General features: G+C 44.4%; 1 protein-coding gene across 1 annotated transcript in view; it reads right to left on the bottom strand.

Annotated features, from left to right (window-relative positions):
- The window catches only part of DCC (DCC netrin 1 receptor), a 587525-nt gene that overhangs the window by 281055 nt on the left and 280530 nt on the right, over positions 1-25940 (bottom strand). The window contains exons 3-5 of the mRNA XM_063320711.1: positions 23677-23961; positions 8542-8692; positions 8047-8183 (exon numbers count right to left, since the gene is read on the bottom strand). Coding sequence (XP_063176781.1) covers positions 8047-8183; positions 8542-8692; positions 23677-23961 — 573 coding nt within the window. The remainder of the gene's footprint in view (positions 1-8046; positions 8184-8541; positions 8693-23676; positions 23962-25940) is intronic.

The following is a 25940-nucleotide window of genomic DNA, read 5'->3' as shown; positions in this document are numbered from 1 at the left end:
CATCGACGCTGTTCAAAAACCCGGATAACACAATTCCAAAGGAGATATTGGACGCTAAAATTTTGAAAAACCCACTGGACCTACGGCGGAGATTCTCAAACGAGCGATTCGGCTCCCAAACCTCACCGAAGGTCAAGCTGACCCACAACAGCGAACCCACACTTTTAGCCCAAAGACTTTGCGCTGAGTCCCCGTTAACGGTAACTTTTCCACCCAGGATTCACGGCTCCTCTGCACGTTACGCAACTCAAGGTCGCATTTAACAAACCAACCGAGAAGGAAGCAAGCAAACAGCAAAATAAAAAGATTTCAGTCTCCAAAGGGTAAGTAGCTTCTCAGTATTGCTCCAGTTCAGAATTAGTTCCCAAAGTTAATGAAGCACTTTTTCACAGCGAGAACAATCAGCCATTGGAATAATCTCCCCCAGGAAGCGGTGGATTCCCCATCATCGGACACCTTTAAGATTCAGCTGGACAAGGCCGTCTTCTCTAGACCATGCTTTTGCCAAGGAAGTTTGGATCAGATGATCCTTGAGGTCCCCTCCAAATTGGTGTTCTGTGATTCATTTAGCACCTATGCCCATAAGCAAAAATCCATCTTAAATACATGCAAAGCCCTACAGAGCCCAGAGCCCCACTGGAAAACTTCAGTCAGAGATGGCTAAAGGTATCCGGGGTGGCAACGCGTGCCATCGCCTGCTGGGACGGGGAACACCTCCACTGGTCCCGTCCCATGTTGAAGAGTCACGCTGGCAGGACCGTGCGCGGCACAACTCCCTCCCTCGGAGGAAATAACCCCCGGCCCCCGCGATGGCTCCGCACATGAACACACCACCGTGCACGATGCTTCTGGCACCAGCAAAGCTCCCTCGCCAGAGAGAAAATAGCTCCTTTAACAAGCTGTTTGGCAGAATATAAAATTAAAAGTTCAAAAAGCCAACTGTGCATAGATGCGGTACGGGTAGCTTTCCAACGTTCATTCTCCTGGGGATTCAAAAGGGGGGTTGTATGAATTTTTTCTTCCCCTTAAACATAAACCAGTAGATCATACCCAGAGACAGCAATTTTCCTCTGGATCAGCCAAGTGAGCACCGGTATCACAGAGCTTGTTAGGTATATTTATTTTTAATAGGATTGAATTTAAACACCATTATCAGAAAACAGCAACACTGGAGTTTCACTCAAGTGCTTTTTACAAGTGTCAGGTGCTGAATAAGTAGTTGATACTCGTGATGCATTGGCAAGAATTACATTTCCAGAATGGTCTGAATTAGGCACTCAACTCCCATTCCATCCGCGGCAATAAAAATTAGCCGACTGTCCTTCAATCGCATGCCATTACCGGGATGAGCTTCCCTTTACCTGCAAGTAGGCATTCACCTCATCATTCACGCGCTCCGGTAATGGAAAAAATCACTCAGAAGAAATTCTTCAAAGTGCTCTAAGCGCAAAATAAGATATCAAACGGGGCTGGAAAAAAACCCTATACGGAAATTCTCAAAGACTGCTGGTTCCTTCCAGTCCAGGCGCGCTGCCAGTACCAGCCAGTACCAACAGCAGCAGGGTACACTGGGAGAAACTTTGTGCTAAATAGCTATAAAGGAACACATGCTTATATTATGTTATTTAATAATAATTATATACAACTATATATAATATGTATATAAAATATATATATAATTATTATTTGGAAGTGCATGCTTCTTCCCCCAAAGGATTAACCCTGAAGTTCACACACACACATATAGTTAACCCTGAAGTTCACACACACATATAAAAATATATATACACACCTATATATAATCTTCTGTCTATATATAAAAAACACACACATTGAACAGAGACTGCTGAAATCCTGTTTTCTGTGGTGGTCAGTGTGCTCGTATCCATTAAAACAATGCCAAATCTTGCCTCAGTCTACAAATCTCTTGGTCACCAAAGCTATACTCGGATAGGGAGCTCCGCAGATTAACATAACCCTGTTTAAAAAGGCAAAATAACAATTTAATCAGCTTAAAATTTGCAGCAGAGATCTCCGCACTCGCACCTACTCAAATATTTTGTCTGTCTCCAGGGCATTCCGCCACGACATGAGGTTCTTGACTCATTGAGGTGCTGGATAAGCCAGTCATTCCGCTTGGCTGAACTGCTTTTTGGAGTTTAAGATATATTTAAAAAAAAAAAAAAAAAAAAAAAAAGGCATCAGAATGTCGAGCGCGTTCACACATAAAAGGAAAACGGCAAAAATTTCTGCAAAACTCTGCTGATTCCTGTATTTGTGTGGACTCAGCAAGACTGCACGAGTGCCGGGTCTTTAGCTATGCAGGTGCTATCTTGTACCCAATTTTTAAGTCTCCTAATTAATAAAATGCTCCTCACCCATCAAGGACAGCCCCTTCCCCCCCCCCATCCTTTGAAACTCCTTCCACCCTTATGTTTTTCCCATTAGTTACGTTTTTTCTCCGCTGGTACTATCATTTTTAATTTCTTAAGTATAAACAAAAATCCTTGGAGGGAGTAGCTAACGTTTTGGGATCAGGCACAGGGTATCCCCATAACATTATTTTTCTGGTCCCTGCTTGTATTTAGCACCGCGCGACCACACCATGCTCCCCCCATTAGCAACGCACCGGTAGGTGACTGACTTCAAAGGGAAATGTTTCAGCTTCAGTTGCATAAAATTCATTTTAACCACTCTCCAAATCTATTTTTCCTGGCTGGAAACTCTAACTGGCTTCTGCGAAGCCATTGAACGCTATCGATCAGGTAATACATTTTTAAAATTCTCTAAATAAAGGGGAGTGAACGCAGAAAGAGTTATTGATCCATCTAGCCCAGCACCTTCATCTCTGAAAGCCCAGTTACGTTTCAGCGGGTAAACCCTGTATTTCCAACAGAGTTTGGGCTGCTGGTCCCACATCAATACCCTGAAAAAGGAGCCTCTTCAAAACGCTTAATTTAAATATGGAAGTCAAATATTTTCAGGTAGCATTAGTTTTCTCTCATCTCAGTGAGAACAAGGTATCTCCGCTCCATCAACCTTCTGGGCAAGGGCGTAAGACCAACACGTTGGACACTTGGACGTGAGAGAGGAGCTGCAGGGATGGAAAACCTACACAGCACAGACTCAACAGTTACACCTGCGAGAAATGTAACGACCGTAAAAAGGGTAGATGAGGCACTTAGGGACATGGTTTAGAAGTGGCTCTTGTCAGGGTAGGCTAAAGGTTGGACTCGATGATCTTAAAGGTCCCTTCCAACCTCAACAATTCTATGATTCTATGACCGGTATCAACGCTTCCCTTTACGCGGAATTTGTCAGCGTTGAAACTTATCAGGAAAAGGAACGGGAGAGGAGCAGTCTTTGCTTTGGGGAGGGATTGGGATTTACGTACATTTGTCTCTTCTTTGCCTGGAGTAAAGCATCACGAGATTTATCCTAGATTAAAGTGCAGCTCTGTCTGCCGGCTCCCACATCCACATGCCCTGTTCCGCACAGAACGATAAACTCGGAGCAGACGATAATTAAATAGCCTGTTCTGTATTTGCGTTCTTCAACGAGATAGCGAGGCCTGAGCAAGTCTGATGTACCCCACGGTGTGGGATCGCAGAGAAATAGTTAGTCAAATCGCAGAGAAATAATTACTCAAATTTTCTTGGGTCCACCAGCTTCTGCAGAGCCGCTGCGACGTCCGTCCATCCACCCAAGACCTGCCTGCTTCTCTACCGGTTTATAACAGCGGAGAACCTGCTGCATTGTGGAAATTGTTTTTCAATGAGTATCTACCAATCAGGTACATCACTGGGTTTGACTTTTAACATTAGCAACAGATTGTAACTGGTTTTGTAAATATTTCAGGACCGGGGCGTTTGCGCGAGATGAGCTCACAAAGGAAACCTGAGAAAGCCGCTCATTTTTCATGCTTTCATTGCCGCGTCAAATGGCGTTACGGTGAGGCAGGCTTCCTTCTTCATACTGCTCTCTCCCGAAGTGATTCACACACCCCGACGGGATCCACGCCTGCTTTATTCAGTGCTTTCCGCGACCTTGATCTCGGAATAACCATTTTGCTACAGGAATTTGTGCGGCAGAGTCAGAGGTAAAACTGATTTGACCAAGATGCGCGGCGCTTACAAATCCTTCGTTCTTGGCAAAAAGACCGAGGTGATTTTATATGCCGCTTGTCTCACCTTTGATGGAGCTTTTCTTCCGCAGCGGCAAACAAAACTGGTCCGAAAACCCACTTCATATTGAAAACTCCCCCGGAAAAGGCATTTGCAATGCAAGGCATTGGCAACAACAACAGAGCTTATACATATGGATGCTCCATAAAAGTTAGCAATAGCCGTTTTCTGCAAACATTTTCTCTCAGATCCAATTTTTTTTTTTTTCCTTTTTGCTACTTTCTCTTACTTTTTAGGCAGTGACCTAAAAGTATCTCAAACCAGCAACTGCTGACCCAACGCTCCGGGAAAACTCCTCCCCTTTCTGTTCCTCTTTAAGGGATGGTTTAGGAAAAGAACATTAAAAAAAAAAATATATTACCTCGATCTCGATCCATTTAAGAATAGCTGCTTGATTCAAAGGCATCGATAGTCTAATTCTGAATATATGCATTATTATAGAATCATAGAATTAGTCATAGAATTCTAATAATTCTAATCATAGAATTATTATTATAGAATCACAGAATTATTATTATAGAATCATAGAGTTATTATGCAAAGAACAGTTGACAAAACGCTCAACTTTCTGAAGACGTGACACTCCCCCCCTACAGTTATAGTTTGCTCTTTGATATAATTACGGGAGAATCCAATGAGACTAAGCAGGAAGAAGAAGAAATTATATATGATGGTGTATCAGCAAATCTATCGATTCAGTTATGGCCACCTACAGAAAATTGGCTTTATAGAACTCGATTTCTCCTAGATCTCTGAAATTCCAGGCGTTTATCCCACCGCCAAACCAGGCTGCAATCAGAGCGAGATCCCGCAAGTAGGTATAAGGGCACAGAAACCTTTTTTCTGGATTTGTGTCACATTTAGGGACATAAATTCAAACATTTAGGGAGTTGGGGTTAGGGGGGTTTCTTTGCCAAAAAAGCTAAGCAGACTTTGAGTCTCGCTTAAAGAAACATGAAACAAAAAAAGCTATAAAAAAAAAACAAACCTCAGAAGCCAAAAGGGAAAAAGCCCCAGAAAATATTTAGAAAATAATTGTAGTTGACACATTTAATCATCTTCAAACATTTCTTTAAACACTAAGCTCTCTAACGCTACCAAGCGCGCAGATAATTTATGTAGTGACCAGATTATCTGCACCGATTTATATAGTAACCAGGTAACCTGCACCAGACCTTTTCATTTTCATTACACAGGGATACGTGGCTAAAATACCGCCACAAAGGCCACAATACAAAATTAAAACGTAGCAAAATATATTCTCTCTTCTGGCAAATTCATTCACCTCTTGCCATTTTAGGCCTACGTCCAACGCAGAAGGGGGTATTTTTAGCTCTTTTAAAAGAGCCAAGAGGAACTCCGTCGTGAAATCCTCTCTGCTTCTTGCAAACAGCCTCATTATTTAAAAGATCAAAAGCACCTTGCTGCCACGTGATGCAACTAACTTTGATCTGATGTTGTCTACTCAAGCTTCGGAGGAGATAATTATTGGACTGTTAAGTTTTCCTGCGCTCCGCCTGCAAACGCCTCGCTTAGCCCTCTTCGCGCTACAGGTACAGTAACAATTAAAGGATTACGTCAATATTGAGCAATTCAGAGTTTGTTAAATAAACGAGCATAGGAACTCTAAGGGGAGGCACAGAAAGATCTGCATTTGTATCTAGGCGAAGAAGAAAATAAAACTATCCATTAATTATTCTGTTTATGAGATATAATGATTACATGAGAAACTTCAGTGCATTTGAGAGTTTCCTACTGGTAAGGATGGATTCGAAAACTAAACAGATTCTGAGCAAATTAGTAACCTTGGTACATTGCTCTGGAAAGACAGATATCAGGGGATTGCTGTCACCGTCTCTCCAGTTTAGTCGTGTAATTTCTTTTGAATCCTTTGAACATTTTCTGTTATTGATACAAACATACACGAACACGATGTTTCATTTGCAGTTGTGTCACAAATGAGTGATTTAGCTCACAAAAATAAGAAACGTACACCAATGCTGTGCCGAAGTTACAGCTCCATTTCCCCCCCCGCCCCCCCCGTCTGTTCCATATCTGAATTCCACACAGGAACAGAAACCTTACCAAAGCAATCTCTGAGCTCCAGCCGTGGCGAGGCAGTTTTGGTTTCCCCTCGAGACTCCTGAGTGGCATCTTTCATCTTCCTCTCGCTCTAGTTTCACGCTTAGCACTATCTCGGCATTCATAGAATCACAGAATGTGTTGGGTGGGAAGGGACCTCCAAAGGCCATCTAGTCCAACCCCCCTGCAGGGAGCAGGGACATCTTCCACTAGATCAGGTTGCTCAGAGCCCCATCAAGCCTGGCCTTGAATGTCTCCAGGGATGGGGCCTCCACCACCTCTCTGGGCAACCTGGGCCAGTGTCGCACCACCCTCAGTGTAAAGAACTTCCATTCTGTCGTCTTCTCTTGGAGATTTTTGTCATCCCGTATTCATCCTCACAACGCGTCATATTGCCACCACAGACCTCTCCGTGGGCAGGAAAACTTAAGTACCTTTAATTTCTACACGACACGCTTACAGCAGAAGGCCTAACGGAGCCAACGTTCGATTCGTTACAGGCTGGACGCAGACAGGAATACATTTTTCAAAAGGTACATAAAGGACAGAGATTCTCAACTCTTAAGTTTCGTGGGAACTACACGGTCAGAAATCACCTGTGCAGCGCTCAGTCGCGCTTACCAAGGGGTATCGCAATCTATTGTTGGGGCAAAACGTCAATGTAATTTATTTCTACTTCTCCAACAACAATCAGTCACCCGCTGCCCATGAGATTTAAAATCAACATGTTTCAATAAGGCACATAAAAGTATGCTGCCCGACAACTTACCTGCCTTTTCGATAGTTGAGTCCTTATAATGAAAACAATTCCATCGTAAATTAACTTCCACGATTATAAAGCCACCTTTTTATTTTTACCCAGTAAAACAATGTGTTTCATTAATGCACCTGAAGAAAGCGAACTGAACCCTCCATCACCACTAATTATTATATTTTATTATGGCTTGATAAAAGGATATTGTTATACAAGCCCTGAATAACCCATAATCCAAATTAAGGCGCTATTCACTAATGAAAGTATTTTTCACACATAAGCTTTAAAGCCAGAATGTAAAATGAACAGCACGTGGAAATATGTTATTGTTTGACTAAGTATTAACTACGGCGTTCTTTAGATCTGACTGACTAACACTAATGCGCTCTGCTATTGTTCAACGGTTTCAATAAAGAAAAAAGGAAAAAGGCAGTTCGTGAATTTAAACAAATTTCGGATTCCGTTAATATTTGCCATGAGGAAGGAGTTGGAGGGGGGCGGGGAAGCAGGGTCTCTCGGGAGGGCGCTTTCATAGGATTTAACGGGGAGAACCCTCCGAGCATCACTGCCGAGTGAGGACTTCCATGAATTTACTTGGATTTTTATTAATTTGGCGAGAAGATGTTAAATACGTTGATTTTTCTTATCTTACCGCATTGACTGTTCGTGAAATAAATAAAAAAATATATCAAAAAGCAGCTACAAACCTGATTTTCAATCCACTGCGCTTGCATAACAGAGACATCCATTGTAATGCCAAAAATAAGGTTTCAGGGAGGAGAAACAAAGGGAAAGGACAACGTACGGAAGGCAGCAGCAATTAGCATCCGGTATCACAAGATGCTGGGTGACAGCAAGGCTATCGGGCACGGTGGGAGGTATTCAAAGATTTACAGGGCTCGGTTTCCATATCTGCCCAAAGCGGGGAAGGGACTTGTACAGTTTGCGGTTACTTGGGAGTTCTGAAAATGGGAATAATTAAAAACCTTGGTGGAAAAGCAAAGCGGGAGTCGTTCGTGTACTCACCCATCACCGAGAGCTCTGCCGAGCCGCTGCTGTTCTCGTTCTTGTAGGTGACTACACACGTGTACGTCCCAGCGTCGTCGTCAGTCACATTTGAGATGAGTAAGTTACTGCCAGCCAGTAAGGAATACTTTTTGGACCTGAAACATCGATAACAGACGTCTACAGTGTGTTAAGGTGCTCTCTCTATCTAGAAAAATACACAGTAAATTACGCTGTAGTTCTCAGCTGTGATTTTTGCTGTTAATAGCTTCACAATTCCATTTTAAATACCAGCCAGGTGACATTTATGATGGAATTCCACCCTCAGACTGGGTGCGGAGATGAGTTATTGCAGTGGGTGAAAGACACATCCCGCCTCTTTATTACATTTAGGAGGAAAACCTCACGGCCTCCAAAACCACCCCCTTGAATTTAAAGCATAACTGGGTGGTTTGCCCGGACTTTGCCCAAGGGAACGTAGCGTTAGTTACGCGACCCACGAAGGACTGGAGCTACCTGACGGGGAGCACTTCGTCTCCTCGCAGCCACGTGAAGGTGGGAGGCGGGTACCCAGAAACGCAGCACTCCAGAACGGCATCCTTCCCTTCCATGGCCACCACGTTCGACGGGCGCTGCAGGAAAAACTGCTGCCTGTGCAAACCTGGATCTACAAAAGCAAAAGAGACAGTTATCCATTTAAAAACAAACAAATAAACAAACAAACAAACAAAAAGACCCAACCAACAAAACAAAACAACATTCTTTTTGTTGGGGATGAGGAATATAAAACGACTGATCAATAACGGACCCCGAGAGACCGCAGCTTTCACAGATTCTTACTGATGGGAAAAAGAGAAAAATCATAGTAGAGAGATATAAAAAGTGTATCAAATGGCAATCTTGGAGCTGCTTACAGGTTGAACCCGAGGGAGCAATTTAAAGGCAAAAAAAAAAATAGCAGCTTTTGGGAAAGTGAGAAAGGACTGTTTATAGCCTGGTATTAAAGTCAGGTCTTGGAAAGCCACAGAAAAAGGCACGGAAGGCAAGAAGAGACAGAGATATAAGGTTAAGAGCGGGACTGGATTAATGACGCTATTTTGGAGTTGCAAGAGGGAAGTTCATAAATACGGCAGGTAAGAGAAAACAAGAACAGCTTCAAGTTAGGAAAACACAGAAAGCAAAGAAAGAAATAACTTGAAAAAGCCCAATTGTGAAGGAATAAGTAGAAACATTAGCGCCCCAAATTCTCCTTTGCCTGACCCAAGGTGTCCACGGGGACACCCTGCACGGTGGAGGGTCTCAGCCAGCGCCAGCCACGGGCAACCGAGCCGAGCTCAGGGTGCCGGCTTCGGGACGGGCTGAATCTCTGCCTCTGACTGCCACGGGTGCATCACCACCGACCAGGGGACAACCCACCTTCACCCAAATCCCACCCGTTGCGCCTGAAACACCAGCGCACCAAACTCAGGAAAGGAGTTGGGCTTGTTTGCTTTTTAACGAGCCTGTTCCTACTCTTGAAAATGACTTCGTTTTCTTATCGCAGATGTTGAAACAAATGTGCTGGACTACAGCCATTAAACATTGCTCCTTGTTTCCTGACACAAACGGAAAAATCACACAATATAAACGAACGTTCCCACCACGTTAACAGCTACAAGATCTTCCAGGATCATCTCCAAGTAATCAGCCGGTTCTCCCATACAAGTAGAAAGATACTGGGACTAGCTGCGTGCATTTCTTACGGATTCACAACAGCACGTTGCAGCTTCTCACTGGAACCAGATGGACACAACCAGCTTCCAGCCACGAGCGCGTGCAACCGACGCAGAAGTTGTCACACGCAGCGCAACGGCTGCCGTCTGTGAAGCCACCGCAGCCGATCCCAGGGATGCCTCTGGCCTGCGAGTTGCACGGGATCTCTTGAAAACACACACCTTACACCTTACCGTACGCCATTAAATACGTGGGAGCTAACTAGCAGAAAACCAAAGCCTTTTTGTCGATTTTTTTTCTCATGTTTTATTTTGATTTTTTTTTCTTTCCCCCCCCCCCCCCCCCAAGTCAGTTGCCCAGGGATGAAAACAGATGTGCAAAACCAGAAAGCAAACAAACAAACAAACAAAACCTATAAATAATATCCAGATCTTAATACGGGAGCATCTCCTTCCCTTCGAAAGCACTTAGCTCTGAAATCGCAAAGAGGTCGTCTTTTGATTAAAATAATGATCCCGGTTAGGATGGAAGATGGCAGCAGCAGTAAAAAGCACAGCAACCAAAATGTAGGGAGAATGACATCAAGGAAGATTAAGTTTAAAGTTCGAAAAAGGAGATGATTGATAATTGAAACCGAAGGCTTTAGTAGAATACATCTGGCTGAAAGGGTTCTTCAAAGACATCCAGAATAAACGGAATTCCAGAGCTGGCATGGGCTGGGCATTAGACAAAGCTGCAAAATCCTCACGCACACAGAAGTAGCTCAATACGCATTTCTGTTCCATGCTTGGAAAAAAGCAGGATAGCACATTCATATTTTACAGTGATGGGAAATACTTTTTTTTTTTTTTTATAGTGGGGACTAGAAACAACATTAACGAGACAGCACCAGTGTCTTCACTCCTCCAAGGAAAAGAATGTTTTCATTATAACTCCGTCAACAATCTGAAGATCTGTTAATAACTACCATAGCTTAAAGCAAATCCCTCCTTTAAGAAAAGTGAAAAACAGCAGCGCCTTATTTGGGATTTCTCCTCTTTCCTGTAATTTGCCTGGCAAAATTCTAGCTGTTGGTGAGGGCTACAACTGAACGGCCACCCCAATGAAAGCAAACCCGTTAGCGTAGGGGTACGCGGGCAGGCAGCTAGACCGAGCCCGGGGTTAAACTGAGAGGGTACCAAGGTGAGAAACTGGAAGCACTGGAAGGGGAAAGTCACCGTCCAACACCACGCTGGGACTCAAATCGTTAGACAATAACGGCAGGTGACAGACTCGAAGGTAGGCAAGTATTTTTTATTATCATTTTGGGATCCTGTAATTAACATAAAATCATGAAAAGTACTTTAGTCAAAACCGTATTTTCAAATCAGCTTTTCATTTAATGGGCGGTTACGTATAATTTCAGCCTGAGACAATACCAGTACTACACAGCCCCGTAACGCATCTCTGCTCTTATCCCCACTGAAGCTTGTTTCTAATAGTCATCTCCTCGCCTCTTGCTTAGCTCACTTCTGCTTAGCTCACTTATTCCTCATTTAGGACGGTTCCTTTTGCCTCCAGCAGCCCTCTGGGCCGTAACGTGGCGTTGCCTTGGGCTGCTCCCCTGCTCTGCAGAGAAACCCCTCACTGCCTGCATGAGGGAGAGGGGCCCGTGCTCTGCCATAGCACTGCTATTGCCTGTTCTTCATCATCTCATCGTCTTCATCACCACCGGCCCAGGTTGCCCAGAGAAGCTGTGGATGCCCCATCCCTGGAAACATTCCAGGTCAGGTTGGACGGGGCTCTGAGCAACCCGGTCTAGTTAAAGACGTCCCAGCTCACGGCAGGAGGTTGGACTTGAAGGGCTTTGAAAGGTCCCTTCCAACCCAAACCATTTGATGATTTCCAGGTCTTGCTCCATTCAAGACTCCCAAACAGAAGCCTAAGCTCACGTTTGAACTTTTCTGAACTCCCCAACAATCTAGCCGCTGGCTGAAAAGGCAGCATCTTCTCTCCATCCCTCTCTCATCCGCAAGCTCAAAAAGCAAATGGAAGCAAAAAGCAGATGGAAACCAAAAGTGTCAGTTGTGCAGCAACGTTTTGCTGCTGGATTTCCAGTTGTACAGCTAACGTTAGCAGCTTAAAGCCACATCGAGAGCTGAAGAAAATATCTGGTACAGGAAGGAAAAAAGAAGAAAATATCTTATCCTTTTCCGAATAATAGAAGGGAGAGAGCTGTGGTTTCAAACCCAGGAAGATCAGAACTTGTACGTTATTCAGGCAAGTCCCCAGCAAGGGCTGAGCCTCCCGGGGAGGTCACTGTGCCCTCGGGCATCACTGGTGGCAGTCAGCATCCACCGTACCGAACGCAGCCCACCGAAATCACAACCCCAGTCGGTCCTTACGTCGTTGTACCTTACGCTTTGTACCACCTTCCAAAAAACCAGAGGTAGTCTAAAACCAGAGCTCAGTAACTACGACATGAAAGGCGGTATTTTCCGAAGCTACGATCACTTAAACCATAACCTTACAAGGAAGCAAGGAGTCTCCAAAGGCCACCCTTTCCCTTGGGTGGACATCTGCTGAAGGAAGCGGTACGCATCTAGCGCCCAGGCAGCCGTTTCAGTGTCTGGTTCAGACTTGCCTGATAAAACTCCTCACTGTTGCACCAGTGCAACCAGTTATTTCCAGCTGAGAAATAAAAAAAGATCGGTCCAGCAAATCAGATTTTTTTTTTTTTACGTTAGAAATTAAAAACAAGTGAGAAGATTTGAAGACCAAAGGGCCAATAAATCTTGTTTCTTGTCTAAGCCAGGGCACAGAATCACACCCATCCGGAGCTCAAAAGCACATTTGAATAAGTGTGTTCTTCAGGAAGGCGTCCAGTCTTGATTATACAGATATCCAAAGTCTTGCTAAGCCCTTCTCCACTTGATTAAAGAGCACTCAGGGTATTCTCCCTGACAAGGTACTTCTACGCCATAATCAAGCCCACATAATCAACCAACTATGGCCCAGCTTTAGCAGATGAGAAATTCTTTGCATGAAGCCCTGGCTCCCTTGGAGGAGCCGTCTTCATTTCAGCCATGATTTAATCTCTTATGCACCAACGTGTCGTTTGGGACCCAAGCCCGCAGCTACGGCGTCCCCGTCCATGGGGAGGTGATGGGACACCTCTTGCTCTTCTCCAGCATTAGCTTTTCAAGCAAACTCCTCACCTGGGTCCATGTGGAGCGAGAGCTGCTTCTACCTCTGGGTCATGGACCCCACCACCGCCTGCGCCCACCACGCGCCCGCTCCGAGCCTGATGCTGGAAACAAGGGCTACGCTGTCTTCCCAGCCACGCAGAGCGCCTACCGCGTTGTTGGAATTCGTCGATTTTATTTTATATATTAACGTTTAGGAACGAACAGATACACCTAAACCCAATTATAAAGCAGCGAGCTGTAAGAAGTTATTTTCCCCAAACAAAGCAAAACCTCTCCTTTCGTATTTAGCGTTTTTTTTGAGGACACAATGTGCGGTAATGACGTACAGCTACAGGCATATTTTCCATGCTCGTTAAATCAATGACACACAGTTAAAATTCAAAACCACAAATAGGATTTGCAAGCGCGTATATGATTTCCATAGTCCCCATTATACGGATATCTCAGAATACCACACTATTTGGAAAAAAAAAAAAAAAAAAAAAGAGATGCCTTCACAAAGCCTTATTGGGATAAGTCATTTCATCTCCTTTTTATAGACGGATAAAGGAGTAATTGAGACATTTTGTGATTTAACTAAGGACATATATGTATTCTGCAGCAGGGAAAGGTCCTGAATTATTTTTTTTTTCCTCATTCTTATGTTCAAGGCATAGCTTCCGTCACGTTTTACCAGCACACTTTATAGTCAATCACTGACGGTTCTCTCAACAAACCCTCCGATTTGTGTCAATACGCATTGGTAAGAGTTGGGGATAATATTTATTCTCACACCAAATTGGTCTTAAGCAAGCGGAACTCAAGACAACACAATTTATTTCTGCACTCCAAGGCAAATAAGCTGCAAGCGGTTCACTTGGATTCAGCCAAACCGACCCTTCAGCACTCGAGGAGAAAAATGTTACCGCAGTATTTTAGCTACATTCTAAGATTGGGAAGAAAAAAAAAAAAAAGGGGGGAAACGCTTTCATAAAAATGCGTTGCATCCTGTTGTACGGCATCTCACTGCGCTAAGCTACTTCGTGCTACGCTGCGTTTGTAAGTGCTATTCAATTGACAAAAGACTCCCATCACATCATACACAGGAAAATTTTTCTGAGCGTATTTGGATAATATTGTACTTTGCCGGTAGAATTCTATTTTTTTTTTTTTATTGCAGCAGTTTTTATATTGCAAATTACAGAACTGAGATGCCTTTAATGTGACGCTGATGTGAGAGACTATCTCCAAGTGTTCAATAGTCACATTTCTAAATTTGATTAAAAGAGATAAAGATTTATACCAAATAAAACCCAATTTTGCTCTCCGCTGTCAGCGAAGAAAGGCCAGCAAAATTCCCCAATCTGATCTCGCCATCACGCCTGGAGGCTGAACACTTAATCCCAAGGAGAAAGCAAGGGTTAGGTGTGACCAGCGTTAGAGGAATCTGTCATTACAGTGATACCGATCTCTCAATATACAGAATGCATTAAAAATGTATAACCAGAATGCAGTTACTACTTTGGGATTTTGCTTTTTTTGCCTCCACCTCCCAAGCCCCTCGGCTAGCATTTTTCTGCTTCACCTCCTCCATCCTCCTCTCCCCAAAACCTCAGGCCCGTCTCAGCAGAGCGACAGGACCGGGAGCATCTAAGTCATAAGGACGCAAAAAGATCGTAACATCAGCACCGACGCACGGCGGGGCACAAAGACTTTCTTCTTCCTGTAGTAACTTCAAAATACGTTAACTAAAGCGCAAGGAAAACTGTGCCAAGTCGCTGCTGGAGCGTGAGACTATACATCAGGGGTCCCATTTCCAGCTTTAATGATGATTTCTTGCGAGACACGCCGTTTCCTCATCCATAGTGAAGACAAAAATATTTACAGCCCTTTGCCTTGGTTCTTCGAGATCCGCGGGTAAAAGAATAATATAACATTTATTACTGCAGGGGGAGAGAAGGGATAGTGCTGGTTTGTATTTACAAGACAAAAAGAGGAAGCTTTTTCTCTAGTCATTAAAGTTTTAGAAGGAAAATTGAAACAGAGTGAGGAATGGCTCCCCAACTATTTATCCTCTGTCCTGAAAATGGAGAATAGAGCTGAGGTGAGGAAGTAGCAACGCATTTACGCTCTTCGTTTCAGCTGAGCTTCGGCAGACGTTATTCTAGAGCTACATCGTCCTTGAGACGCAAAGGCAGAAGCAATTAAGGAGCAGTGGTTTGATCCAGGTAGTAACTGAATCCAGAGAAGAGCCTAATACCAGATTTTCCATGCGGTTCTATGAACATAACTGGAGAGGAGAGAGATTTTTACTCCCAAGTTCCAGTCTGGTTTGAGTTGAAAAAAATAAAGATAATTAAAAAAAAAACCCAACATAACAGACTAGCTTAGTCAACTCTTAGAAACAAGCAGCAGCCCCAAACTGACTTGTAACTTCACTGGTGAGACAAGCTTTTAAACACTTGCCTAATGGCCGTCCTCTAAGCCAACTCCAAACCTTCTGCAACATTTCTGACACCCTACGGCACTGCGACCTCAGCGTGGATGTCCCCCGTCTCCTGTGCCACGACCCAGCCGTTATCCTTACTGGGATCTCAGCCTCTCCCACAGCACCCTTCCACCCTCATGCTGCTCATTACTCAAGATGAACCTCCAAGACTTTTGGTCATAAGAAAGTATTTGCTCCAGCCCCATGGCTCGCCTGGGAAATAACCAATCATATTAAAATATTCCTTTTTTCATTTTTATTTTTTTTTAATTCTGTCTTATTTATTTTTCGGTATGTACCACCTCTGTGATACATGCATACGCCTTTCAATTGCATTTTTATTGTTATATGGTATATTGGAGAGTACGGGGTCAAGAATACATTCCCTTAGTGACCACCAGCTGCTCCAGGGTTGGGTTGGTTTGTTCCACACCACTGGAAACTTCACGATCCAAAATTCAGAGTCAAGAATTAACGGTCCCGTGAATTTCTCAGCTAATTTTTCCAGCTCCATTTTTATTTGGTGTGCCAACCTGAAAACAGCTGGGTTCGGACAAGCTTTTTAAGCCATTCCTGTCAAGATAGTACTACATTTGTTTATTTCTTTTTAATGTAAAAAAAAATATCTTTAAATAATCAATGCCATACATATAAAAGCACGTGTTCTTTCAAAAATTAGTTGGGTTCTACCGCTTGCACCCAATTCATAATAAACACTGTTTCAGTTATACTTGGAAAAGATTTGTACCCTGAACTTTACTAATTCTTGATATCTTCCACGTACTTTGACTCTCCACAAATCCTCATTTTTAATTCGTTATTACTATTATCAGATTATGTGCTCCAATCTTTAGGTTTTTTTCTAATTTCTTTCTAACCAAACTACTGGGGGTTTCAATTACCACGGCCTTTTCTTTCGGTGTTATAGTTTATATATGCACAATATTGTTTTGTGCACATATAAAATAGACTTGCAATTCCCCAGTAGCCATCTGATCAATTCCACTTAAATTCCGTCTGCTACCTTGACTCCTGCACAGGGGGAATTCTCTTCTGGTTTAAGAGACAACTTCACAAACCGTAGCGCTGAGGAGACGGTTGTGTGTGTGTTTTTCTGGCAAAGTGGTGGCCAGAGAAGACGACAACGTGTTTGATGGAATTAAATCAAATCAAACAAACAAATGAACAAAAAGTTGTCAGTTATATCCATCGTTGCTGATGTTTAGGATCTATAATAGTCGTAGTCATTAATAGTAGTTTATTAGTATGTTGTTATTACTATAATTATTAGTAGTAATAAAACAATACTCCATATTAAAGCTTTACTGCCACTGTTTAGTATAGAACAAATGTCAAAGCAGAAACACAGGGGCTGCTCCAACCCTACCAAAGTCCTTTTTTGTTTGAGATTCCTTGTGAACTGCATTTCGAGAGCGGAATCGGTGATAAATTTCACGGGGTCTACACCTCGTTCTTCTCTGCGTCCCCAGATTTGCAAGCCAGCCTGTGGCCCGCTGGCTGACAGCATCAACATCCTCAAACCACCTCAACGTCATAAAGTTACTCGTATTCCAGGAACCTTCCAATAACGACTTACTCCTTCAAATACCTTCAGACATAAACCACGGCATGTTCTTGAGGTCCTTGTTCTGAACCCAATCTCTGCTTCAAATCTAAGGACTAAAACCAATCCCGTTTAGAGCAATGGCCGAAACCTCTCTGCATAATTAATAAAGGCAAACCCTCCCGTGGCAGGCGGCCAGGGCGCGCTGAGCAAAACAGCTCTTCAGTACGTATTAGTTATTTCTCTTGTGATTGCATGGATCTTGGGACCAGCTCCATGCGAAGAGGACACACTGACCGTACGTCCATCCATCTCCACTTTTCTTTCCGCCTAGGCAAGCAGCTATGATGTAGGAAATTGATATTTATAGGTATTATGCACGAGATTACTTAAGCACTAATCAGATTTATCCAGGGGAGAGAGGCAACACGTAGCTCGTTCCGCAGGATTATTAAATAAGCATTTTAAATTTAACCTTTTTTTTTTTTTTGTTAAAAGTCAGAACACAGCTGGTTTATAAAGCGACCTCAGCAATGGTACTCATTTGGGATAACCCAGATACTGGGAGTTATTGTAAGGATCTTCTTTAACTCGGAATTTCCCTTGTAAGGACGCACATGGACAGACAATACCATGTTTGCTGCCTGGCCTTCAAACCTGACTTTATCAGATGACACTTTAGGAGATTATGTTTACCAAACAAGAAAATATTTTCCCCCCAAATCCATCTAAATACTACCGATAATTAAAAGAAAAGAAAATAATAATAAATTGGAGTAATGACACTTCTGCTGCATAAGGCAGCATGTTCTGTGACAGGGCATACCCCATCCAAATGGTCCTCTCCTAATGAGGTAAAAATGAATATTTTACTAGAGATTATCCCAGTTCAGCAGCACAAGTGATGCCCACGCTGGGTACGCTGCTCAGGACAAGGCTTTTAATCCATTTAATTTATTGCTGGGTTTGAAAGGCAGGAGGAGCAGCGCCTAAAAATCCAGCCTTGATTTAAATGCAGCTGATGGAAACTTCAGTACAAATACAAACAGTTCCAATGGCTATTATGGGGTTTAAGCGTTTAACTTTCTTCCGTGTGCAAGAATACAGCTTCAGGTTTCCAGTCATTAGTTTTTCATGCAGTTTATAAAAAATTGCAGATTAAAGAGCCTTTTCGCCCAAGTAAGTGCTTACAGAGCACACTAACAGCGAGTCTATAAAGATCTCCTGGATAAAGTACAAAATTTCCCCTGTGTTTACCAAAAGGCAGGCTATGTACAGTAAACACTATAATTCTTTTCTGAACTATTATTAATTTATCAGCCTTCACTCCCTCAGCTGCTGCCTCGAACTGGAAGCTGGTATTCAGCCGGTTTTCATGGAACCGAAATCCCTCCCCAAGCATCCTTCCCACGCTGGCCTGCGTCACCTGGCCGCTAACTGAGCCCCAAAATACACGTTGTTTAAACGAGTTCAGCTTATACCGGGGTCCGGATGCACCTCTGGTATCGTGCATCGCCTCTGCAATTTCTACATCTATAAATGAGACTTTTTTTTGCTGAGGTTTTTGGTTGGTTGCTCTGTTGTTGTTTGGTTTTTATAAGCACTAGTCGAAATTAGGGCAAGGGACCCCTGGCAGGAAATAGGCGCCGGGGAACATAAACGTGAAATTAGTTATATTAAAAAAAAATAAATAAATTCACAAGTTCAGTATTTATTTTAAGTGGGCTCCATCTGTTTTCATCTAAGAATAAACACTATAAAGATTAAGAATAAGGTAAAGACCTGACTCAGACAATTAGTGGCCGTTAGGGAACGTACATCAACGCAGGGATCCTTCCAAGGTATGAAGGACGAGAAGAAATCTTTAGCTCTGGACCCGACACAAGCTCAGTGTGCTGCAGGAGGAACGGATGGCTGAGCTTCAAAGCCATTGTGTGCTTCAACTTTGCCAGACCTTCCTCATGACTAAGTTTAATGATAAAACTCATATTAAACAACAAACTCATACCAACCAACGTAATTCAGTATATTCCACCCCTTTTTGTTTCCCAGACAGATATTTAGCAAATTGAATGTCCTCAGAGAAGATGCCTCCTGTGTTGACATGACTATTCAAAATCAAGCTAAGAGAGCGGTTACTGTATTAGCTTTGTCACTACCACGATGTTATGCTGAATTTAAGTAAGTCTAACGTTCATAGAATGGGTTGTAAGGGACCTTCAAGATCATCTAGTTCCAACCCCCCTGCCCTGGGCAGGGACACCTCCCACCACAACAGGTTGCTCCAAGCCCCGGCCAACGTGGCCTTGAACCCCTCCAGGGATGGGGCCGCCACAGCTTCTCTGGGCAACCTGGGCCAGGGGCTCACCACCCTCACCCCAAAGAATTTCTTCCCCAGATCTCATCTCAATCTCCCCTCTTTCAGTGTAAAACCGTTCCCCCTTTGTCCCATGGCTCCCCTCCCTGATCCAGAGTCCCTCCCCAGCTTTCCTGGAGCCCCTTGAGGGACTGGAAGGGGCTGGAAGGTCTCCGCGGAGCCTTCTCTTCTCCAGGCTGAACCCCCCCAGCTCTCTCAGCCTGTCCTCCCAGCAGAGGGGCTCCAGCCCTCCCAGCATCTCCGGGGCCTCCTCTGGCCCCGCTCCAGCAGCTCCGTGTCCTTCTGCTGTTGGTGCCCCAGCGCTGGAGGCAGCACTGCAGGGGGGTCTCCCCCGAGCGGAGCAGAGGGGCAGAATCCCCCCCTCGCCCTGCTGCCCACGCTGCTGGGGATGCAGCCCAGGCTGCGGGGGGTTTCTGGGCCGCCAGCGCACATTGCTGGGTCACACTGAGCTTTTAACGTCGTTGTTCTTTTACAAAGCGGAGTCACCTAAGCATCAAAGCAAGCCTGAGCGCACGAGGCAACTTCTGCACACGCTCACTTAAACCTGACCATTCACCTCTCCTTCCTAATTCCTTCTTGGGGGATCCATTCCCACTCGGTCCGTTTTGCCGCCGTTTTCCTTCTCTAAAGTGCAACCACGAGGAAGGAGCTGAATCACGCAGCAGCAGCCAAATTCTCTCCGCATTAAATATGAAGGCATTACATGATATCGTTACCGTTATCTCGCACCGCAGCTCAGCGGAGAGGCTCGGGGACAGAGGAGGAACCTCCAGAACAGACAACAGCACAGCGGCAGATTACTTGAACGGCTAAGGATAAATGCAGGATTATTATTTATAAACAGAGAATTAATAGCTTCCAGGCACCGAACTACTCAACTTCTGCTTTTAAAATGCCATCTGTGTTTCTGAAGCGTACAGACCTCCCGAAGAAACTTACTCCTTAATTTACAGAAGCAACGAATTGCGCTAAGAATTAATTCCTTAGTGCCCGTTTGTACGAGATGATCTGCTTTCCTTTTCGTACGGTAGCATTATTCCCTCTAAATTATTAGATGAGCGCATGTAGTTATCTCTGAATATGCATTCCCTACGTTTTCATTATTTGCTGAAAATTTTTAACCTGGAAGTTTCTGGACCTCAGAGAAAAGAAGGTAGAAAGGTGAAAAAAAAAATAAATACGCATTTGAAAGGAGCTTTCTGCAAAAAGCTGCAACGGCCTCTCGTAAAATTAAGAGCAACAGATAAAACCTGACACATTATAAACTCCTCAAGAGTTTTGCTCAGGTTTGCTGGGCTTTTCTATAAAGGCACTTCAAAATCCGTTCTCGCGTGGGCTGGGTCCTTCTGGTTTCTGACGGAGGATTTATTGAGGCTGGGGCTGTTCGGGAAATGTGTTTATGGATGCGCTGGGGGGAGAATCCGCCCCTTCCAGAGCCTCCCCAGGCAGAACCGAGCTGCACATAGGAAAACAGTCACTTGTAAAGTGTCTTTTACTTATCAAAGTAAAAACTTCGATGCCCAGTGCCTTGCCCCACCTTTCAGACACATGAAGCACCTACGAACTATTTCTCTTCAGTTATAGAGGTTGGAGGCTCACCTATTCCTATTACCTGGAGAGTTAAACCACATCGGGTCTGGTAGGCTGAATTCTACTTTTTTTGTGCAGGAAATCAGTAATTCCTTCATCCATTTTTTTTTGTTTTTCTTACCCGTATTCATATTGGATGATGATTTTTTTTTCCTATCAGGAGGAGATACAGACATCTCCAGAGTCACCACAACATCAAATCAAATATTTAAGCCGCAGGCGCTTCGACTAAAGAAACTAAATGACGAAAGATGTTTATCCCTCCTTCTTTTTGCTTGCGTTCTCTTTGGAAGCTGGAGAGATGATTAGACGTTATCTGCCAGGATGGTGGTCAGTTTTGCCACAAATCCTGACAGATATGCTGTGCGGTCAAACAAATCACAACCACTCACTGTAGGAACAGCAGCGTTTTAAAAATAGAGAATTATGACATACTACCTAACCTTTTTGTTTGGTTTTGTTGCCTGTTCCTTTGAATAGGATTTAAAACTTTCACTTTTTTTTTTTTTTTTTCTCCTCACTAACCAGGGGAAAAAGGCCAACAAGAGTATTCTGCCTTCACTAATTATGGAAGAGGAGAGCTGCAAACTGAAGACAGATTTCTACCAACAGGCGAAAACAGGAGAGGCAGAATTAGCAGCAAAGTATCAGATAGCTCTGAAGCATCAAAGCGTGCACACGAGAACAAAACTCCCAAGAGGCTCAATAAGATCTGAATTTTTGTTTCAGGAGCACCACTCATTTCTTATAAGAGCTGCTGTCTGCTCACATTATTCAGAAATGAGACCTTGTGCTGCTTGCCCTAAGCCAAACTCTAACGGACTCCACTAGTTCCCTTGTTCTATATTTTCCTCATTATTTGCTCCAGTGTTTCCCTGGTATAAAATTTTAACATGCTAGGGAAAGATAAATTAATTCCCCTCTCTCCTATAGACAGCCTGAGAGAGGCCATTTAGCCAGGATGTTAACGACCGAAACTGGGAACAGGAAGAAACACCCATCCATCCTCAAATGATCAGCAATGTAGACACATGACAAATTAACAATACTCTGAGGACCTGAGGAGGCTGAGAGAAATCTTCCCGGTCTCTCTAAAATACAAAGTGTTGTGATTCTCTTAATTTTAATCAAGACATCTGAAAAAAAAAAAAAAAAAAAAAAAAAAAAAAAAAGGTGTTTTTTCCCCCACGGCTCTCATTGCCATCAATAAGAGATGCTGGAACAGGCTGCCCAGAGAAGCTGTGGCTGCCCCATCCCTGGAGGGGTTCAAGGCCAGGTTGGCCGGGGCTTGGAGCAACCTGGGCTGGTGGGAGGTGTCCCTGCTCAGGGCAGGGGGTTGGACTAGATGATCCTTGAGGTCCCTTTCCAACCCAAACCATTCTGTGATTCCACAATCGTGGAGGCACGAATGCCTCCAGCACTGCCCAATGCATAAGGAACGACACACGGCTTTCAGGCTCATGATGAGCTTGGAAGCCCCAAGAGCAGCCACCCTCGGGCAGCCCATTAGATAAACCAACACATGGGGAACAGGTCCACGCTACGGAGATCGGGCACAAAATCTGGTCCCCAAAAAGACAGGGAAAAACCTGCAGGGAACCAGGTGATGCGGTCTTTGGCTGTTCTGGTTGTTATTTTGCTTTGCAGCTCCAAAAAGAATCAGCATCTACTACTGCAGCGGAGAGCGAGGACACGGCTTTGGTTTGTAATCCCAGGTTTAGAGGGTGAGGGGGTTTAGTTTGTCTCTTTTGGCGTCAAATTGCAAAACACAAGAGGAACTGTAATCCCCCAAATTCCACTGCAATAGGAGCTGTTATAAACCACTCCTAGAAGTGTGGACGATCTCATCAAGTTTCACATGTTGTGAGCACATGGACACTTCCCTAGGACTGATCCCGGCCTTCCTGATTTCAATAGCATGTGGACCACCTCAGAAGTCTGAGAATCCTGCTCAGTTACCTCTCAGGGAGAAATCATGCAAGCCGACAACATTTGTCTAGAAAATTCATGTGTAAAAAGTTTCTAAAAATACAACATCTCTGTCCCACTTCATTAGCGCTTACACGTTAGCGTGTAGAACTAGAAAGGAAGGAGATTTCGCAGCGATACCTTTTTCAAACCACTCTCCTGGCGCTCGGTTCTTGGTACTATACTGCAGTGGTAAACCATCTATTTAGTTGATGAGTTTATTACGAGAGAGAGCAAGATGCTCACTTGGCATGGAATTTAGGAACATTACCTGTCCCAGTTAAATGGTGTCAGATCCCAAACTGCACTCTGGCCAACTTGGCAGATCACACCAGGCACTGAAGCATCCAAGCAATCTAACTTTGAGTAGGTAAATTCAGCAGCCAATCCCACCAGATTGCCTTCCCAATCAACGGAGTGAGAGGAGCTCTTCCAGAGAGCGCTCTGGGACAATAATTAGGGTGCTCTGAGGTGAGAAGTACTTCCCTCTCTCCATTGACCATGTCAAAGAGACCAGCTTCAAGCATATCTAAATTTGGTACTTGGAAGTCAGGCAGCATGAATACTTTCCTATGGTGTCAACGCCTCACCTTTGCATCCAACTGCTTCTAAAGGTCTCCAGGCTCTTCCATGTGAAGAAGAACTTGGAAGCTTGTAGAAGTAACTGGAGAGAAAGGGGGATAGATCAGCCTAGCTGCCCCAGGAGGAGTGACTGCTCTTTCAGAGAACCAAAGGACACGACCAGGCAGGAGAGAAAGGCGGTATAGAAGGGTCTAGTTCTTACCTGCCAAAACTCTGACTTCGGCATCGTTTCCAGTTCTTGAACTGGCTGGGTTTTTGGCCAGACATCTGTAGATCCCGCTGTCCCCATGCTGAACCCTGCTGATCTGTAAAGCTCCGGAGGGCAGGACGGCCACCCGCGGGTCACCCGGGCTCGGGAACAAGTCCTCCTGGTTTCGCTGCCAGTGTACCACGGGCATGGGCTCCCCGACAACTTCACACTTGAGCAGAACCGTGTCTCCTGCGAAAGCCGTGACAGATTCTGTCTGGGAAAGGAACCTCAGTGGTCCTGCAAACACAAGGGGAAAAAAAAAAAAAGCAGGCAATTATATAGCTGCTGAAAATAGAAGTCGCACACTGTTTCCATGCTGATTTGGAATTTGTTAACAATCCTGACTAAATAAATAAGTAAAAAAAAAAAGTGATATTCTGAAAACTGCTTGGAGATTGCTATAATGGCAGGGTGACTAACACCTTCCTTTGTAAACTAGACTCGTTAACAGCAAAGAAAAGATGCGTTATCAACATAAAGAGTAACAAACCCACTCAGGAACAACTTTGTCAAAGTACAGATATGCCATCACGCAATTCACACCGCTCAGAAGAGGGTGGTGTTCAAAGGAAAGTGCAACTAAACCTACGGAAGGTTAGGAAAATGTTACGGTCGCATCTTGCTGCATTTCTCCTTCCCTCCAAATAAAAGGAAAAAGACTCTCAAAAGCCTCTGCTAAATAAGTTACCTGGGTCACATAATCAAATACTTCAAAGGAGAAGTGGCCTGCGTCTGGTTTCCCTTGAAATATTTTTGCTTTGTAAGGGCAGGAGAGCAGAGCTGGGAGCTTTAATTGCACGACCCCCAGATGCCCCAGCCTCACTCAGCACAAAAGCAGAAGGACCAACCACGTCCCTCCCGAGCTACAGGAGAAAAACCCATCAAGGACAGGACACGGTCTGCAAAATTCAAAGTGCAAGTGAAAGATGACGTCAAGATTGTGGACTTCGTTACCTGGAATCATTGCTGCTTTACAAATAGCATAAGAGAGGTGAAGAGAGAAGAAGAGAGGAAAAAAAAAAAATCAGCCCTCTTCCCAGCCAAATATGATAAGGACAAATCAAAAGATAAGCCAAAGCCACTGCTTGGATCAGGGATGTGCTAGAGAGGGTGTGGACATTTTGGGGACCTGCTCTGGCTCTAGTCCTGGCCAGTCCCTAGAAACGGCCCCAGCAGCCCCAAGCCTGGTCGGGCAAGCCCATCTGCCTGCAGGGACTCTGGGAAGCCATACCAGTAAATACCATCCACTCAGAAGGGTGGGCAAACAGGCACCAAGTGGTGACAGAGTGAAAAACTTAATCATAGAAACATACAATTGTCAGGGTTGGAAGGGACCTCTAAGATCCTCTAGTTCCAACCCCCCTGCCCTGGGCAGGGACACCTCCCACCAGATCAGGTTGCTCAGAGCCCCATCCAGCCTGGCCTTAAAAACTTCCAGGGATGGGGCTTCCACCACCTCTCTGGGCAACCTGGTCCAGTGTCTCACCACCCTCACGGGGAAGAACTTCTTCCTAATGTCCAGTCTGAATCGACCCATCTCTAGTTTTGATCCATTCCCTCTAGTCCCACCATTACCCGACATCCTGAAAAGTCCCTCCCCAGCTTTCTTGTAGGCCCCCTTAAGATACTGGTAGGCCACTAGAAGGTCTCCTCGGAGCCTTCTTTTCTCCAGACTGAACAACCCCAACTCTCTCAGTCTGTCCTCAGAGGAGAGGTGTTAAGAGAGGACACTAAAAGCCACCAAAGAGTATACAAGAAACAAGCATCTTCTACATCCTATCAGCCAGGCTTTCCAAAAGGAGCTGTCAGTAGGGGCTATTAAAGAAGTTGGGGAAGCAAAGAATAAAGCCCCCAACTTTCCAGACACTAAAATGCCACCCAAATATTCAGCAAATCAGCGTATTGGGGAATGATGTGTACTAGAAAAGACAGTTTAGTGGGAGCCCCACGTTCATTCCCCGGTTCAAACACCTATTTCCTGGCGTGATTTTGGCCCCCACCATCTCTTGTCTCAGTTCTCCTCCAACATGTTGCTCCTGTGTCCCAGAGCATCCCCAAGGATGAGGTCTCCCACCCTGGGTGAAACGCTCCCAACGAGCTGAAGCAGGGACATTCTTTGGCAAGTCTGAAACTGGCTCCGCGAAGGCTTCCTAATGGCATTGCCACCCGTGAAAAAGCGCCGATGTGAATCTGCTGTGGTGTGAGGAGTGGTATTC

Source organism: Chroicocephalus ridibundus, chromosome Z (genome assembly GCF_963924245.1).
Source record: "Chroicocephalus ridibundus chromosome Z, bChrRid1.1, whole genome shotgun sequence".
Lineage (NCBI taxonomy): Eukaryota > Metazoa > Chordata > Aves > Charadriiformes > Laridae > Chroicocephalus > Chroicocephalus ridibundus.
This window is presented reverse-complemented; position numbering and strand designations above follow the sequence as displayed.